This window comes from Eubalaena glacialis, chromosome 15 (assembly GCF_028564815.1).
Source record: "Eubalaena glacialis isolate mEubGla1 chromosome 15, mEubGla1.1.hap2.+ XY, whole genome shotgun sequence".
NCBI lineage: Eukaryota > Metazoa > Chordata > Mammalia > Artiodactyla > Balaenidae > Eubalaena > Eubalaena glacialis.
Window position 1 is genome coordinate 86,707,722 of NC_083730.1, and position 18,108 is coordinate 86,725,829.

An 18,108-nucleotide genomic window follows, 5' to 3' on the forward strand; every position below is an offset into this window, starting at 1 on the left:
TAAGCCCCTGTGCCACAACTACTGAGCCTGTGTGCCACAACTACTGAAGTCCATGTGCCTTGCACCCGTGCTCCACAACAAGAGAAGCCACCACAATGAGAAGCCTGTGCACCGCAATGAAGAGTAGCCCCCGCTCGCCACAACTAGAGAAAGCCCGCGTGCAGCAATGAAGACCCAACGCAGCCAAAATCAATCAATCAATAAATAAAAGAATGTCTTTAATGCCTATATACTTGTTCTTTAATGAAGAACTGGTATAGATCACTAGTTCAATAAGTTTATTTAGCTGTAATGTATATTAATGTATGTGTACATTACACATATGTACCCGTGTAACCAACATTCCAATCAAGATATAGAATATTTCCATCACCCCAGGAAGTTCCCTCATCCTCTTTGGAGTGAATCTTCCCTTACTGCCACTCTAGGCAGCTACTGATTTGACTTTTATCGTCAGAGAATAATTTTTCCTGTTCTAGAACTTCATATAAGTGCAATCATACACTATGTACTCCTTATCTAGCTCCTTTCAATAGAATTATTTTGAGGTTCATCCATGTTGCTGTGTGTATCAGTATTTCACTCCTTTTTATTGCTGATTAGTATTCCATTGTATATGAATAGACCACAGTTTGTTTATTTGCCTGTTGATGGGATATTTGGGTGGTTTCCAATTTTGGACTATTATAGATAAAGCTGCTATGAACTTTTTTTTTTTTTGGCTGCATTGGGTCTTTGCTGCTGCGTGCAGCCTTCCTCTAGTTGTGGCAAGCGGGGACTACTCTTCCGTTGCGGTGCGCGGGCTTCTCATTTGCGGTGGCGTCTCTTGTTGTGGAGCACGAGCTCTAGGTGTGCGGGCTTCAGTAGTTGTGGCACGTGGGCTCAGTAGTTGCAGCTCGCGGGCTCTAGAGTGCAGGCTCAGTAGTTGAGGTGTGCAGGCTTAGGTGCTCCGCCGCATGTGGGATCTTCTCGGACCAGGGCTCGAACCCGTGTCCCCTGCATTAACAGGCAGATTCATGCCACCAGGGAAGTCCCTGCTATGAACATTTTTACACAAGCCTTTTTTTTAACAGACATATGTTTTCATTTCTCCAAGGTAAATACCTAGAAGTAGAATTGCTAGTTATAGGATTTAACTTTTTAATAAACTGCCAAACCGTTTTTCAAGGTGGTTGTATGATTTTACATCCCTACCAGCCGTGTGGGAGAGGTCCAGGTGCTCCATATCCTCACCCAACCTTGGTTTTGTCAGTCCGTTTGATTTTAGCCATTCTAGTAGATCTGAAGTGGCATCTCGTTGCCATAGAATAATTTGCATTTTCCTGATAACCTAATGATGTGCATCTTCATGTGCTCTTTGGCCCTTCATATGTCTTCTTCTGTGCAGTGTCTTTAAGTCCTTTGCCCATTTTTAATTTGATTGTTTCCTTTTTTATTAATTGAGTTGTAGGAGTTTTTCATATAGTCTAGACACAAGTTCTTTATCTTTTGTCAAATATATTATTAATATTTTCTCCTAGTTTGTGGCTTGCCTTTTCATTCTCTTAAGAATAAAAGAGCAGAAATTTGAAATTTTGATGAAGTCCAATTTATCCTTTTTTTTTTTTTAATGGTGCGTCTCGTGTTCCAAGAAGTCTACCTCAAGGTTGTGAATATTTTCTCCTCCTAGAAGTTTTGTGGTTCTGTTTAGGTCTATGGTTCATCTCTTATTTAAATTTTGCGGATGGTGTGAAGTAAAGATCAAGGTTCATTTTTCTCCGTACAGATTTTAGCTCCATATCGTCATCGTTTGTTGAAAAGACTGTCCTTTCTCCATTGAATTACTTTCAGCATCTTTATTGAAAATCTGTTGACTGTATATTCAAGGGTCTATTTCTGGACTCTCCAATCAGTTCCATTGATATGGTTGTTCTCCTTACACCAATACCACACCAAATTGATTACATAACTCTATAGGAAATCTTGAAATCAGTATACATCCTTGATTTAGTTCTTTTGCAAAATTGTTTTGCCTATTCTAGGCCCTTTGCCAGGTGCATAGCAGTTTTAGAGTCAATGTGTCAGTTTTTTTAAAATGCCCTCTGGTATTGTGATTTCATTGAACCTATAGATCACTTTGGGAAGGATTGACATCTGTGAACAGAGTATATCTCCAGTTGCTTAGGTCCTCCTTCTTTTCCCTTAAACCGTATTTTGTAGTTTTCATTGTAGGTGTCTTACACATTTTTTTTTTAAATTTATTTTATTAATGTATTTATTCTTGGCTGCATTGGGTCTTCGTTGCTGCGCATGGGCTTTCTCTAGTTGTGTCGACGGGCTTCTCATTGCAGTGACTTCTCTTGTTGCAGAGCATGGGCTCTAGGCGCACAGACTCAGTAGTTGTGGCACGCGGGCTCAGTAGTTGTGGCTCGTGGGCTCTAGAGCACAGGCTCAGTAGTTGTGGCGCACGGGCTTAGTTGCTTCGCGGCATGTGGGATCTTCCCGGACCAGGGCTCGAACCCATGTCCCCTGCATTGGCAGGCGGATTCTTAACCACTGCGCCACCAGGGAAGCCCCATTACACATCTTTTTAAAAATTTATTCCTAACATTTTGTTTATTGATGCCATCATACGTGGTATTTTAAATTTCATTCTCAGATTGTTTGTTGATGATATAAAGAACTATAATTGCCTTCTATAAATTGCATCTTTGCTACCTGGGCTCTTTGGTGGCGCTAATGGCAGACTCTGGGAGGGCTCACGCCAAGGAGTACTTCCCAGAACTTCTGCTGCCAGTGTCCTGGTCCCCACGGTGAGCCATAGCCACCGCCCACCTCTGCAGGAGACCCTCCAACACTAGCAGGAAACTTGCACGAGCCTCTTAGATAGCCTCATCCACCAGAGGGCAGAGAGCAGAAGCAAGAAGAACTACAATCCTGCAGCCTGTGGAACAAAAACCACATTCACAGAAAGATAGACAAGATGAAAAGGCAGAGGGCTATGTACCAGATGAAGGAACAAGATAAAACCCCAGAAAAACAACTAAATGAAGTGGAGATAGGCAACCTTCCAGAAAAAGAATTCAGAATAATGATAGTGAAGATGATCCAGGACCTCGGAAAAAGAATGGAGGCAAAGATCGAGAAGATGCAAGAAATGTTTAACAAAGACCTAGAAGAATTAAAGAGCAAACAAACAGAGATGAACAATACAATAACTGAAATGAAAACTACACTAGAAGGAATCAATAGCAGAATAACTGAGGCAGAAGAACCGATAAGCGACCTGGAAGACCGAATGGTGGAATTCACTGCTGTGGAACAGAATAAAGAAAAAAGAATGAAAAGAAATGAAGACAGCCTAAGAGACCTCTGGGACAACATTAAACGCAACAACATTCGCATTATAGGGGTCCCAGAAAGAGAAGAGAGAGAGAAAGGACCAGAGAAAATATTTGAAGAGATTATAGTTGAAAACTTCCCTAACATGGGAAAGGAAATAGCCACCCAAAGTCCAGGAAGCGCAGCGAGTCCCATATAGAATAAACCCAAGGAGAAACAGGCTGAGACACATAGTAATCAAATTGGCAAAAATTAAAGACAAAGAAAAATTATTGAAAGCAGCAAGGGAAAAATGACAGATAACATACAAGGGAACTCCCATAAGGTTAACAGCTGATTTCTCAGCAGAAACTATACAAGCCAGAAGGGAGTGGCATGATATACTTAAAGTGATGAAAGGGAAGAACCTACAACCAAGATTACTCTACCCGGCAAGGATCTCATTCAGATTCGATGGAGAAATCAAAAGCTTTACAGACAAGCAAAAGCTAAGAGAATTCAGCACCACCAAACCAGCTCTACAACAAATGCTAAAGGAACTTCTCTAAGTGGGAAACACAAGAGAAGAAAAGGACCTACAAAAACAAACCCAAGGGGCTTCCCTGGTGGCACAGTGGTTGAGAGTCTGCCTGCCAATGCAGGGGACACGGGTTCGAGCCCTGGTCTGGGAAGATCCCACATGCCGCGGAGCGACTAGGCCCGTGAGCCACAATTGCTGAGCCTGTGCGTCTGGAGCCTGTGCTCCGCAACAAGAGAGGCCGCGATGGTGAGAGGCCCGCGCACCGTGATGAAGAGTGGCCCCCACTTGCCGCAACTAGAGGAAGCCCTCGCACAGAAAAAAACGAAGACCCAACACAGCCATAAATAAATAAATTAATTAATTTAAAAAAAAAAACCCAAAACAATTAAGAAAACGGTCATAGGAACATACATATCGATAATTACCTTAAACATGAAAGGATTAAATGCTCCAACCAAAAGACACAGGCTTGCTGAATGGATACAAAAACAAGACCCATATATATGCTGTCTACAAGAGACCCACTTCAGACCTAGGGATACATACAGACTGAAACTGAGGGGATGGAAAAAGATATTCCATGCAAATGGAAATCAAAAGAAAGCTGGAGTAGCAATACTCATATCAGATAAAATAGACTTTAAAATAAAGAATGTTACAAGAGACAAGGAAGGACACTACATAATGATCAAGGGATCAATCCAAGAAGAAGATATAACAATTATAAATATATATGCACCCAACATAGGAGCACCTCAATACATAAGGCAACTGCTAACAGCTATAAAAGAGGAAATCCACAGTAACACAATAATAGTGGGGGACTTTAACACCTCACTTACACCAATGGACAGATCATCCAAAATGAAAATAAATAAGGAAACAGAAGCTTTAAATGACACAGTAGACCAGATAGATTTAATTGATATTTATAGGACATTCCATCCAAAAACAGCAGATTACACTTTCTTCTCAAGTGCGCACGGAACATTCTCCAGGATAGATCAGATCTTGGGTCACAAATCAAGCCTCAGTAAATTTAAGAAAATTGAAATCATATCAAGCATCTTTTCTGACCACAACGCTATGAGATTAGAAATGAATTACAGGGAAAAAAACATAAAAAACACAAACACATGGAGGCTAAACAATACGTTACTAAATAACCAAGAGATCACTGAGGAAATCAAAAAATACCTAGAGACAAATGACAATGAAAACACGACCATCCAAAACCTATGGGATGCAGCAAAAGCAGTTCTAAGAGAGAAGTTTATAGCTATACAAGCCTACCTCAAGAAACAAGAAAAATCTCAAATAAACAATCTAACCTTACACCTAAAGGAACTAGAGAAAGAAGAACAAACAAAACCCAAAGTTAGCAAAAGGAAAGAAATCATAAAAATCAGAGCAGAAATAAATGAAATAGAAACAAAGAAAACAATAGCAAAGATCAATAAAACTAAAAGCTGATTCTTTGAGAAGATAAACAAAATTGATAAACCATTAGCCAGACTCATCAAGAAAAAGAGGGAGAGGACTCAAATCAATAAAATTAGAAATGAAAAAGGAGAAGTTACAACAGACACCGCAGAAATACAAAGCATCCTAAGAGACTACTACAAGCAACTTTATGCCAATAAAATGGACAACCTGGAAGAAATGGACAAATTCTTAGAAAGGTATAACCTTCCAACACTGAACCAGGAAGAAATAGAAAATATGAACAGACCAATCACAAGTAATGAAATTGAAACTGTGATTAAAAATCTTCCAACAAACAAAAGTCCAGGACCAGATGGCTTCACAGGTGAATTCTATCAGACATTTAGAGAAGAGCTAACACCCATCCTTCTCAAACTCTTCCAAAAAATTGCAGAGGAAGGAACACTCCCAAACTCATTCTATGAGGCCACCATCACCCTGGTACCAAAACCAGACAAAGATACTACAAAAAAAGAAAATTACAGACCAATATCACTGATGAATATAGATGCAAAAATCCTCAACAAAATACTAGCAAACAGAATCCAACAACACATTAAAAGGATCATACACCATGATCAAGTGGGATTTATCCCAGGGATGCAAGGATTCGTCAATATACGCAAATCAATCCATGTGGTACATCATATTAACTAATTGAAGAATAAAAACCATATGATCATCTCAATAGATGCAGAAAAAGCTTTTGACAAAATTCAACCCCCATTTATGATAAAAACTCTCCAGAAAGTGGGCATAGAGGGAACCTACCTCAACATAATAAAGGCCATATATGAGAAACCCACAGCAAACATCATTCTCAATGGTGAAAAACTGAAAGCATTTCCTCTAAGATCAGGAACAAGGCAAGGATGTCCACGCTCACCACTATTATTCAACATACTTTTGGAAGTCCTAGCCACGGCAGTCAGAGAAGAAAAAGAAATAAAAGGAATACGAACTGGAAAAGAAGAAGTAAAACTGTCACTGTTTGCAGATGACATGATACTATACATAGAGAATCCTAAAGATGCCACCAGAAAACTACTAGAGCTAATCAATGAATTTGGTAAAGCTGCAGGATACAAAATTAATGCACAGAAATCTCTTGCATTCCTATACACTAATGATGAAAAATCTGAAAGAGAAATTAAGGAAACATTCCCATTTACCATTGCAACAAAAAGAATAAAATACCTAGGAATAAACCTACCTAGGAAGACAAAAGACCTGTATGCAGAAAACTATAAGACACTGATGAAAGAAATTAAAGATGATACCAACAGATGGAGAGATATACCATGTTCTTGGATTGGAAGAATCAATATTGTGAAAATGACTATACTACCCAAAGCAATATACAGATTCAATGCAATCCCTATCAAATTACCAATGGCATTTTTTATGGAACTAGAACAAATAATCTCAAAATTTGTATGGAGACACAAAAGACCCCAAATAGCCAAAGCAGTCTTGAGGGAAAAATACGGAGCTGGAGGAATCAGACTCCCTGGCTTCGGACTATACTACAAAGCTACAATAATCAAGACAATATGATACTGGCACAAAAACAGAAACATAGATCAATGGAACAAGATAGAAAACCCAGAGATAAACCCACGCACTTATGGTCAACTAATCTATGACAAAGGAGGCAAAGATATACAATGGAGAAAAGACAGTCTCTTCAATAAGTGGTGCTGAGAAAACTGGACAGCTACGTGTAAAAGAATGAAATTAGAACACTCCCTAACACCATACACAAAAATAAACTCAAAATGGATTAGAGACCTAAATGTAAGGCCAGACACTATAAAACTCTTAGAGGAAAACATAGGAAGAACACTTTTTGACATAAATCACAGCAAGATCTTTTTTGATCCACCTCCTAGAGTAATGGAAAAAAAACAAAAATAAACAAATGGGGCCTAATGAAACTTAAAAGCTTTTGCACAGCAAAGGAAACCATAAACAATATGAAAAGACAACCCTCAGAATGGGAGAAAATATTTGCAAACGAATCAACGGACAAAGGATTAGGACAAAGGATTAATCTCCAAAATATATAAACAGCTCATGCAGCTCAATATTAAAAAAACAAACAACCCAATCCAAAAATGGGCAGAAGACCTAAATAGACATTTCTCCAAAGAAGACATACAGATGGCCAAGAAGCACATGAAAAGCTGCTCAACATCACTCATTATTAGAGAAATGCAAATCAAAACTACAATGAGGTATCACCTCACACCAGTTAGAATGGGCATCATCAGAAAATCTACAAACAACAAATGCTGGAGAGGGTGTGGAGAAAAGGGAACCCTCATGCATTGTTGGTGGGAATGTAAATTGATACAGCCACTGTGGAGAACAGTATGGAGGTTCCTTAAAACTAAAAATAGAATTACCGTATGATCCAGCAATCCCACTACTGGGCATATACCCAGAGAAAACCATAATTCAAAAAGACACATGCACCTGAATGTTCATTGCAGCACTATTTACAATAGCCAGGTCATGGAAGCAACCTAAATGCCCATCAACAGACGAATGGATAAAGAAGTTGTGGTACATATATACAATGGAATATTACTCAGCCATAAAGAGGAATGAAATTGGGTCATTTGTTGAGACGTGGATGGATCTAGAGACTGTCATACAGAGTGAAGTAAGTCAGAAAGAGAGAAACAAATATCGTATATTAACGCATGTATGTGGAACCTAGAAAAATGGTACAGATGATCCAGTTTGCAGGGCAGAAGTTGAGACACAGATGTAGAGAACAAACGTATGGACACCAAGGGGGGAAAGCCGTGGGGTGGTGGGGATGGTGGTGTGCTGAATTGGGAGATTGGGATTGACATGTATACACTAATGTGTATAAAATTGATGACTAATAAGAAAAAATAAATAAATGTCAAAAAAAATTACATCTTTGCTAAATCCACCTATTCTAGTAGATTTTCTGTAGCTTCTTAGGATTTTCTACATACACAGTCATGTCATTTGTGAATAAAGAATTTCTTTTTCTAATGTTTATGCCTTATTTCTTTTTCTTACCTTATTGCTCTGGCTAAGACTTCCAGATCGATATTGAATAGAAATAGTGAGAGCGAACATCCTTGCCTTGTTCCATGAAATACTCTCTCTGGTGGCATTTCTTGCTTAGCTCTTCTTCACATTGGAATTTTGTTAGACTCAGTTCTATGGGTCAGTTTCTGTGCAACAGATGATCTGAAACTAGGACATTAACCATTTTAGAATCAACATGCTCACTGCCACTAGCTTCAGCAGGTCATTGCAAAGATTACCTTAAAGAATAATGGGCTCCCTGAATCGTGATTTTTAAAAGTATTTGTGCCATGTGTGCCATATAAGCTTTTCAGAGTAGAAACCGTGGTGGACTTTGTGGTGTTTTCTAGGAAGATTTTTTTCTTGACAAAATCTTTGAAGCATTAGTGAAGTAGTTTATTTACATTGGGGCAGAACATATTTTTAAGTATTGGTAAGGGTTTTTAAATTTTTTAACAGCTTTATTAAAGGATAACGTACATACCATAAAGTTCCCCCGTGTAAAAGCGTACAATTCAGTGGTTTTAGTATATTTACAAAGTTGTGCAACCATCGCCATAGTCCGACTTTAGAACGTTTTCATCATTCCAGACGAACCTTGTACCCACTGGCACTTACTCCCCACTGCGCCTCCCCCAGCCTCGGGCTGACACTCATCCACTTCCTGTCTTTATGGATTTGTTGGGCAGAGATTTTTAATCAGAGTTTGTTGAATAGAATTCAGGGGATCCATAAACTTTGACCGGGATAAAGATTACACGTAAGGTTAGTTTTATTAACCTCTAATTAAAATGTAGCACTTCCTTCAATTATGAATATAGAAAACAAGCCATCATAGCACATACTACCTGTGACTCTGTCATTAGTAGGGATCACAGAGAGTTTCCTACCATATTACTGTTATTACATATATCTTGAAATATCACTTACACTTAGTACTACCTCAGAATTACAGACCATTAGGCCTGCTGCTAGATCTTATTATTTAATGCACTAATAAAAAGGATATGTATTATTATATCACAGTCCTGTTTAGTATTTTGATAACCACAGTTATATCTGCCGTAATGCGACATACGGGTTCCTAAAAATCAACACACATGCAAACCTGCACGATAAAAACCACACAGTTTATGGGGAAAATGGGGTTTTGAGCATAACACTCAAAAACTTTATCAGTGACACATTTTTTAAAAGGACAGGAATGTAATTTAAATGGTAGTACAGTTTTATACATGTTAAGTAGTTAAGAAATACACAAATATTGCCATAAATGTGGCACTTTACCTTGAAAAAGACCTGAAGTCTGCAGGTAGAACTGGGCGTCGGAGAGGTTGCAGCTTGTGACTTACTGGAAAGTGGTAGGAGGAGGGTTAGTGGATGGAAAGTCGTAGCAGCAGACGTGGATGGATGTGGCTCGTGACACGCCGCGGGTGGTGTTGGAGGGGCGTGGGGGGTGTATTCCTACACGGCCCGGCCCAGTTCACCTAGTGTTTCCCGTGGACAGAGTCGCACATTAACAAACACAAACTTCACATCACGCTCAAGTTGTTCCCTAATATATCCAATGCGTTGGAACAAATGCATGTTTTCAAAACAAGTGTCATAGCAGAACCAACTGTATTTCAGAATAACCTCTCCTTTGGCGTTTTATGTTAAATTCCTACCTAAGATGTAATCAGGAGCTCCCTCACTTTTGTCCTCATAGCACAGCTGGGAGTGTGTTTGTGTAAGCATCTCCATCAGAGTGCGTGTCACAGTACATGACAGCTGATTACATCCATGGGTCTCTGCTCCTCCGTGAGCGCGTTAAGGAGCCCCTCTCACTCATCCTGGCTTCCCCAGTGTAGCACATGCCATACCTGCTACAGAGGATGCTCCTTGAATGGAACTGATAGGAAGAGTTCAGGAAAAAGGCAGAACAGTGACCCTCAGGTATAGACTGAAAAAATGCTAAAGCTATTTGAGGTTGGTGAAAAGTTGGTTTAAGAGAATTTTTGAGCTAGAAAGATCCAAAAGAGAGATCCAATCTCAACCATTCATTTTACAGGGGAGGGCAAGTGATTAAATCTCTTGCTTAACATCCCACATGATTATAATCAGATAATCATTTAGTTGGAAAAAAATATTGTCTTCAGATGTAATATATTTTCCCATGGATTATTAACTGATTCTAAAGATGCTGGGAAAACAGAATTTTAACTAACAGAAGTCTACTTGGCAATGCACTTTGCAAACTCCTCCCCTCTGGTCCTTTGAACAGAGTATAACTGGTTACAGAAAACGTAAATACTGTTGTAAAAAATTCTTAATTTTTGCAGTAAGGAAGCAGGGTAAGTTCTGAGCAGCCTGTCTGCTTCACCAGGGTTTTGCCATCTGTCGCTAAAGACAAGGGTCTTCATTCAAAGCCTTTCTCTGAAATAGGCACTCTCACACATTGCTGGGGGAGCACAAAGCAATTCAGTCCTTCTGGCAAGGAATCTGTCAGTGTTTTCTAAAAACTGCAGAAGAGCTGACCCTTTGCCGTGGCAGTGTCACTTTGGGAATCTCTTGTTCAGGTACAGCCGCATGTGTATAAAATGGTATATGTACAAGTTTTTCATGGCAGCATTGCTCTATAACAGCAAGAGTTAGGAAGCGATCCAGGTGTCCAGCAAGAAGGAACTGAGTGAATATCTGTGGCACATGGAATATTACCATGAGACAGAATAGGAAGGTCTTGGATGCGGAAATGTTTCCAGGATATACTATTAAGTGAAAAGAAGCAGGACGCTGAAAGATTCATGTGGAATTCTACATATGGGATGGGAATAAGATATATATATATATATATATATATATATAATATATATATTTCTTTAAGAATATATATATTTTTGAAACCATGCTCAGGTATTAACTATTTAAAAAACCCCAATAATTTAAAAATAGAGAAAAAAGGAACGAGAGTAAAACAGCACAGCTGCCACATCTCATTCACCCGCGGCAGGCTTCCTGTGGTGTTGGGGTCAGGGGGACACAGCCTGAAACCGAATTTGGACTTTTGACCAGAACATGGGACTGGACATCCTCATCACTAGTTTGCAACTGTCGGGATGACCTGTCGGGGTTCTTAACCTTTTCTTTTTTCTTTTTTTTTTTTTTAATAAATTTATTTATTTAATTTACTTATTTTTGGCCGCGTTGGGTCTTCGTTGCAGTGCACGGGCTTCTCATTGCAGTGGCTTCTCTTGTTGCGGAGCTCGGGCTCTAGGCGTGCAGGCTTCAGTAGTTGTGGCACACAGGCTCAGTAGTTGTGGCTCGCGGGCCCTAGAGCGCAGGCTCAGTAGTTGTGGCGCACGGGCTTAGTTGCTCCACGGCATGTGGGTTCTTCCCGGACCAGGGCTCGAACCCATGTCCCCTGCATTGGCAGGCGGATTCTCAACCACTGAGCCACCAGGGAAGTCCCTAGAATGATGTTTTTAAACGAATAAAATAAAATACATCAGATTGTAAAATACCTAGGAAGGCTCTTCCAGTAGAGAGGAAGCAGCATGATTAAGAGCACAGAGGTCTGGAAGCACCGAGAATAATCCCAACATGGTTCAAACGTAGGCCCCGTGGGAGGAGGCAGAGGCTGAGCAAGGCCAGGTTCACCACTGGAGTCTACCGGTGTCTTTCCAAGCATCCTCCTCCTCTTCTTTCCTTCTTTTTCTTCTTCTTCTTTTTTAATATTTCCCCCAAACCTAACAATGCTACACCCTCAGTAGGCACTGTAATGAATTAAAGTGTCGCTACGACTTGTTGATTCTTCTTGATGACCACTGTCTTCACTAAAGGCTCACCGCAGAGTCTATATAAAGGCTGACAAAGAGCCAGTTATATTTGGGCATCAGCCAATTGCCAGGGTTTAGCCATAACACGTATGGTAAAGCAAACAGAACATTCCAGCTACAGTTTAGAGACAGGGACCCCACACATGAGCGGGAAATCAATACATCTTTTGGGTAGATGGACGGTGGTTGTATGAAATTACTTCATCGTATTTCATTAATTCCCTAAGGTCTTTTAAAGGCATTTCCGCTATATTTGTGTATTGTCCTCTTAAGTATTTTCTAGTTGTTCTATCCTGGGTATTAATTTGGGAGTTGTTTTGTAGAATGTGGAAGTCTTAGAAGAGTCAGCTGAAAAAAATACCCTTCTCAGTAATTGAAGAAAACAAATTCATGTATTCATGGTGATCATGGGTAAGTCACCTTTCCTTGTCTCACCTTATATCTATATTTAATAAGTAACTTGGGAACATTGATAATGTGGAGTCACAGCAGTGCGTTTGTTTGACCTGTAATCCTTTCTCTTTTGTTTGACCTATTTATACATACCTTCTAAATTTAATCAGAGTAAAATGTCAGTTACTTATAAGAGAAATGCAGATCAGAAAGTTCTTGTTCTCAGTACCCAGAATTTTAAACCTAAGGAAGTGAATTCATATAGCTTTCAAAATCGGAATGTAAACTCACATGTCAGCATTTCATCTGAATGTCTGTCTGGAAAGAAATCTTTCCGTGGGGTTTCAAGTCTTATAAAAAGGCTTATTGACCCAGTAAGCACTTTCTTGATTTGTGTTTCCTTCTATCAGACCTTCATTTCATAGGCAAAGTTTCTTTAGAATCCATTTTGATCAGTTAAAAGGTAAAATCATTTACGTTGTTTTCCACTTAAGCATAAGAGTATTTTTAAGACCCTGAAAGCAGTAAGTAGCCCTCTCCCTGTCTCCCTGTCTTCTGTTCTTTCTCTTTGCTGAGAAGTTTTCATATTTATAATATTTTGCATGACCTTATGTTGATGAGAATCAAGACATATAGTTAATTTTTTAGAGACTGGGAGTTTACAGCACACCATCCAGTGCTCATTGATTTTTATTTAACTCCGTTTCCTTCCCGCAGAAGCCGATTTCTCATCCATGTGGAAGGCAGGAAGCAGACATCAATACCTAATACTTAACCTTGAAAACAAAAAGAGGATTGTAATCCTTCGTAAGCAACATTTAATACCAAAGGGGGGCAGAAACTGAAAGTTAATTTTTAAACATCTATATTTTGTCTTCAGGTTAACCATTTTCATGTGTAAAACATATTTTTCATGTGTAAGAAATATTTTTCATGTGTAAGAAATTAGACCTAATTGTATATTACATATACAAACTTGGAATTATGCTAAGAGAGAAAAAGCCTTCTCTGTAAAGATGCACACTACAGTTCAATACTCGAGAAGCTCTTTAAAAGTGTGAACATCAAATAGAGAATCCATGCATATAAAATGCTGTTTTAACTGATTTTTTTAAAACCTGTGCATACATTTAAATTATAACCAGTAGCTTATCAGAGTCAGCTCCAAATCTATGAGAAATATGTTCTCTTGTGGTTTTTAGCCCTGAACTTTGCTGTGTAAAGACATAAAATGATATGATATAAAATATTTTAAACCAGAAACTGTCTCCTGGGTTACTGACAGTCGAGGTCCTTCTGTTCCAAAAGCTGAGCAGAGCCCCCTCTTGTCTGGGTCAGTAGTAGTGCTATCAACTTATACAAACAAAAACTTGCTGGAAGATCAAGTTTTTTATGCATTTTTTTTATCATTAAAGACTAAAACATTTCTGTTTTAACTTGTAATTTTTTAAAGAATATACTGATCAGCTTCAGTCAAGAAAAAATATTTTTAATAATAAAAATAATTTTCTGGGATTTCTTTTTATGACACAGGGGTGAAATAAGGAAAGTTAGTCTCCTAAAACCAAACCTGGCAAGTTAATTTCCTCAGGAACAGGGAATGTATTTTTTTAAGCATTGCAGATATCAAAGTTCTATTGTGCTGTATAAATGCCCCTTTGTTAAAAGGTTTCAGTGCTACTTCAGAGGTGATTTTCATGAGAGTGGAGGAGCCACCCCATTTAGCCTTTTTAATTAGGGTGCTGAAAAGAGAAATTGGGCGAGGTTTGGCTATGTTCTTTATAAATGCTTGCTTTCTGCCCAGGATAGGCTGGTGTGTACAGAGCAAGACTGAGAAAGGTAGTGTATAGTCGACTCTGAACTATTGCCTCCAAGGTAGAAACCTGAAATGTCCCTGGAGAGGCTGACTTTCCCTCTGAGAAACAAAATATTAAATTTTCTCCTTCTCTTTATGATAGTTTTATGGCTGCATGTCAACTTGCCTAGTGAAAAGAGAACACTGGTTAGGTGCTAAAAAGAACAATTTCAGGGAACTAAAGGATTTGAAAGAAGTCAAAAGTTATTTTGTAACTAAATGTATTTTAGCTCATAGGGTTATAGTATCTACAACACCTATTCTTACCCTTCCACATTCTTGTGAATTACAGCACATGCAGTTCAAAAATGGAAACCTTAAATTATCAATTTATCTCTCTCAACCTAAGTTATTTAAATATGTGGGCAATTTCTGTTAAAGAGAGGCATCCTCAGTATGTTGAAATAGTTGCAAGATGAAACTAGATTTTAGCATTTATATTTTGTCATCAACATTCTTTCATCTTAAGAGGAGATGGGAATTCCCTGATGGTCCAGTGGTTAGGACTCTGTACTTGCACTGCTGAGGGCACGGGTTCGATCCCTAGTCAGGGAACTAGGATCCCGCAGGCCCCAGGGCCAAAAATAGAAAAAAAAAAAAAAGGAGGCAACTAAATTGTACTGTAATTTGCCTGCCAGAAATTATCTCAGCCATCAAAAGAGACTGATGTGAGTATATTTTTAGAGTTTGTGAACAGCTCTATTAAACAGAAATAGAAATACCCCCAAAGAAAGAAACTCTGAATCAAGATAATACATAAACACTTAACAACAGTTTTAACTAAAAAGTGCTAATAGGATGCAGGAGATTGAGAGCCTCTAAGGGGTAAGGTTGGTTCATTTCAGGAACGTGGCTGAGTTTTGGAACCTTGTGTATACCATGGCTAATTGATCCTGCAGTTTTTCTTGGTGGCCTTGACCTGAGATTTTCCTTCTCTGGTTAGATACCTGTAGCTAGGTGACTGTTTCAAAGTCATGCACCTTTGTTTCTCTTGAGCCGTGTGATGACAATTTTGTTGGGGTCCATTTCAGAAAGGTTCATGATTCTGCACCTTAAACAATCATCTTGGCAACCACTTCATACGTGATAGAGAATAGTGAGTAAGATCAGATTAAGAAACCAGACACATTAATCAGAACCACAGCTGACACGGTAGGTTAAGAACCAGAATGGCCTTTGCGAGAACTTCATCAAACGAGGGCACATTAATCAGTCCTGTAAATGATGATTTCTGGGTTCTCAGCCAAATGCATGCTTAAGAGATCTAACAAAAGAAGACAAAATAATTTGAGCGCACATCAAATATTGCTTTGCTGGCCACTGGAGACACAACAATGAGCGAAGCAGACTCAATCTTTGTTTACAGTCTAGTGGAAGAGACAGATCTTAATCAAATAATGACAAATAGGTCATGAAAAACTGGTTAAGTGCTACGAAATAAAGCTTTGAGCTACTGTGTCAGCATATAACAGGGGCATAGGTCAAGGGTGGAGGGCTCAGGGAAGGCTTCCCTGAGGAAGTGACATCTGAACTAAGTTGAAATATGAGTAGATGCTAACTGGCAAACAGGAAGAGAAAGAGCATTCCAGACAATGGTAACAGCATGTGCAAAGGCCCTGAGGTGGAAAGGAGCATGACACATTTTCGGACCTGATGGACTAGGATGGAGCAAGCTGGAAAGACGCTGGGACCAGATCAGACACACGTGTCAATGAGGCAGGCAGTGTGGGGACTGCAGCACCATCATTTAGTAAGCCCAGTGATGTAAACTCTATTGTTTGTCTTCTTGGGTTTTCCTTGAAATCAGGTCTCATTTGTAACCTAAATGCTTTGCCTTTGTAATGGCCCAGGGAAAGCATTAAACAGCCCTGGAGATACATCACAACAAGGAGAATCTCAGCCAAACAGTGACAGAGCCAGTTCTAGAACCAGGTCTCCTGCCTGAAGGTGTTCCGAGAGGTGAACCTGACAAATTGAGAGTGGGGAAGCTTGTGTCCTTTTGTCCCCAGGAATGCTCTTTCGTGACACTAAGCGGTATGTTGAAGTGCCAAATTATGGGGGGCTGTTCACTCACTTTTTCAACTCCTTCATTTCACACACATTTTTTACTGGACGTTGCTAATGCACCAGACACCCTGCTAGGCACTGAAGGTATAAAACTGAGTAAGACAGGGAATTCCCTGGTGGTCCAGTGGTTAGGACTCCGCAAGGGCCTGGGTTCAATCCCTGGTTGGGGAACTAAAATCCCACAAGCTGTGCGGCACGGCCAAAACAAACAAACAAAACTGAGTAAGACAGGGTGGTCCTTGCCCTCCAGCTGCTCAGAAATCTTTCTTACAAACAGATAAATTACATTCAATAGAGATGTTTTAGCGAAGTACTCTGGGATCCCCGCAATATTGAGCCCAGCGCCTGGCACAGTAATCAACTCTTTATTATTGAAAGAGTGGTAGTTGGTTGCTGATGAAGTCCCTGTGGCAGGCATTCTAAACCCAGAGGGGTGTTGCCTGCTTTAAAAGAAGATGCTGTGTTAAGTGTGAAGATCACAGGATAAGCGCTTTCGTTGGATGTGGAAAAAGGAGTCTGAGAAACAGCTGGTCTGGAGCCTGCAAATCCCTTTACTGCAGGCCTTATTCCACCACAGCTATTGACTAGGGTGCTGAGAGTTAAAAATGAAATAATACAAGTAAAGGGTTTTGTCCAGTGCCTAGCAAATGATAAATATTCAGTAAATATTAGCTATTGTTATTCTGGTAAAGAAGCTTTTCGGTGATTGGAATTAGATAAAGCGTGGTTATTTCCTATCTTTAGGGGAGTGAGAGGAAAGCCTTGTTAAATACATCTTTCAAGTTCCCAGTGTCAGCTCTGGGACTAGGCAGTGAGGAACCAGTGAGGTTACAGAAAGGGTCAGGGAGACAATGTTCAGGGTTAGGTAGGCATCACCTTCCCTCTTCAAAGGGGGTGTACCTTCCCTAATACCTGTATTGGGTGATTTCACACCTATATTCTGAGAGGAAAGCTGAGGATAGCAGAAACAAAATAACCATTTGAGAGCATACACTGTGATTTAAAAAAAAAAAAGAAAGAAAAGAAAAACTTCAGTCTTGTGGCCGGTAATTTTAAAAGCAAACGAGTAATAACAATGTTTTTAAAAATCTCACACCACCTCCTGTGGCAACTGTTCCATGCACTTTGATGGCCCAGCTCTGCGTTTGGTCCAGAGCTGTCTGCAGGCTGTCCCAGCCCTGCCTCTCCTGGTCCCCTTACCGTTTCTCAGCTCTTGCAAGGTGTCCTCGTGCAGAGCCCGCAGTCTCTGAAAAATCATCGCACAGTCCCGCGTTGATAACAGCTGCAGTTACATTAGAGATGCACACAGAGTGGACAGCTCAATGGTATGCCTTTGACACATAAAGTAATATAGGACTTTTAAAAAGGAAAGAAAAAAATGTCCAGTTGTGATTCCATTGGTCAGATTTCATCGAGGCCAAGTTTTCTCCAATTAACCAGATCCTGGCCTGGTGTGGACAGCACTTGGTGAGTCCGGGCGGAGGTGTGTGCGAGGACGGAGGAGGGACGGGTGTTTCCGCTCGCACACGAGAGGCGTCGAGGGCCTGGGGGCCCCGGCCCGTGCCCCTACCCTGGCCAGG

At 39.9% G+C, this 18,108-nt stretch overlaps 1 protein-coding gene and 1 non-coding gene across 2 annotated transcripts in view; both read left to right on the top strand.

Moving 5' to 3' along the window:
* Nucleotides 1–13,552, top strand: part of CCDC62 (coiled-coil domain containing 62) — a 41,315-nt gene extending 27,763 nt beyond the window's left edge. The window contains 2 exon segments of the mRNA XM_061169891.1: nt 12,537–12,624; nt 13,324–13,552. Coding sequence (XP_061025874.1) covers nt 12,537–12,590 — 54 coding nt within the window. The 3' untranslated portion in view covers nt 12,591–12,624; nt 13,324–13,552.
* A 1,391-nt stretch (nt 13,553–14,943) lies between these two features.
* TRNAA-UGC (transfer RNA alanine (anticodon UGC)) lies at nt 14,944–15,016 on the top strand. Its single transcript has one exon. It is a non-coding gene; the product is annotated as a tRNA-Ala (tRNA).
* The last annotated feature ends 3,092 nt before the right edge of the window (nt 15,017–18,108 follow it).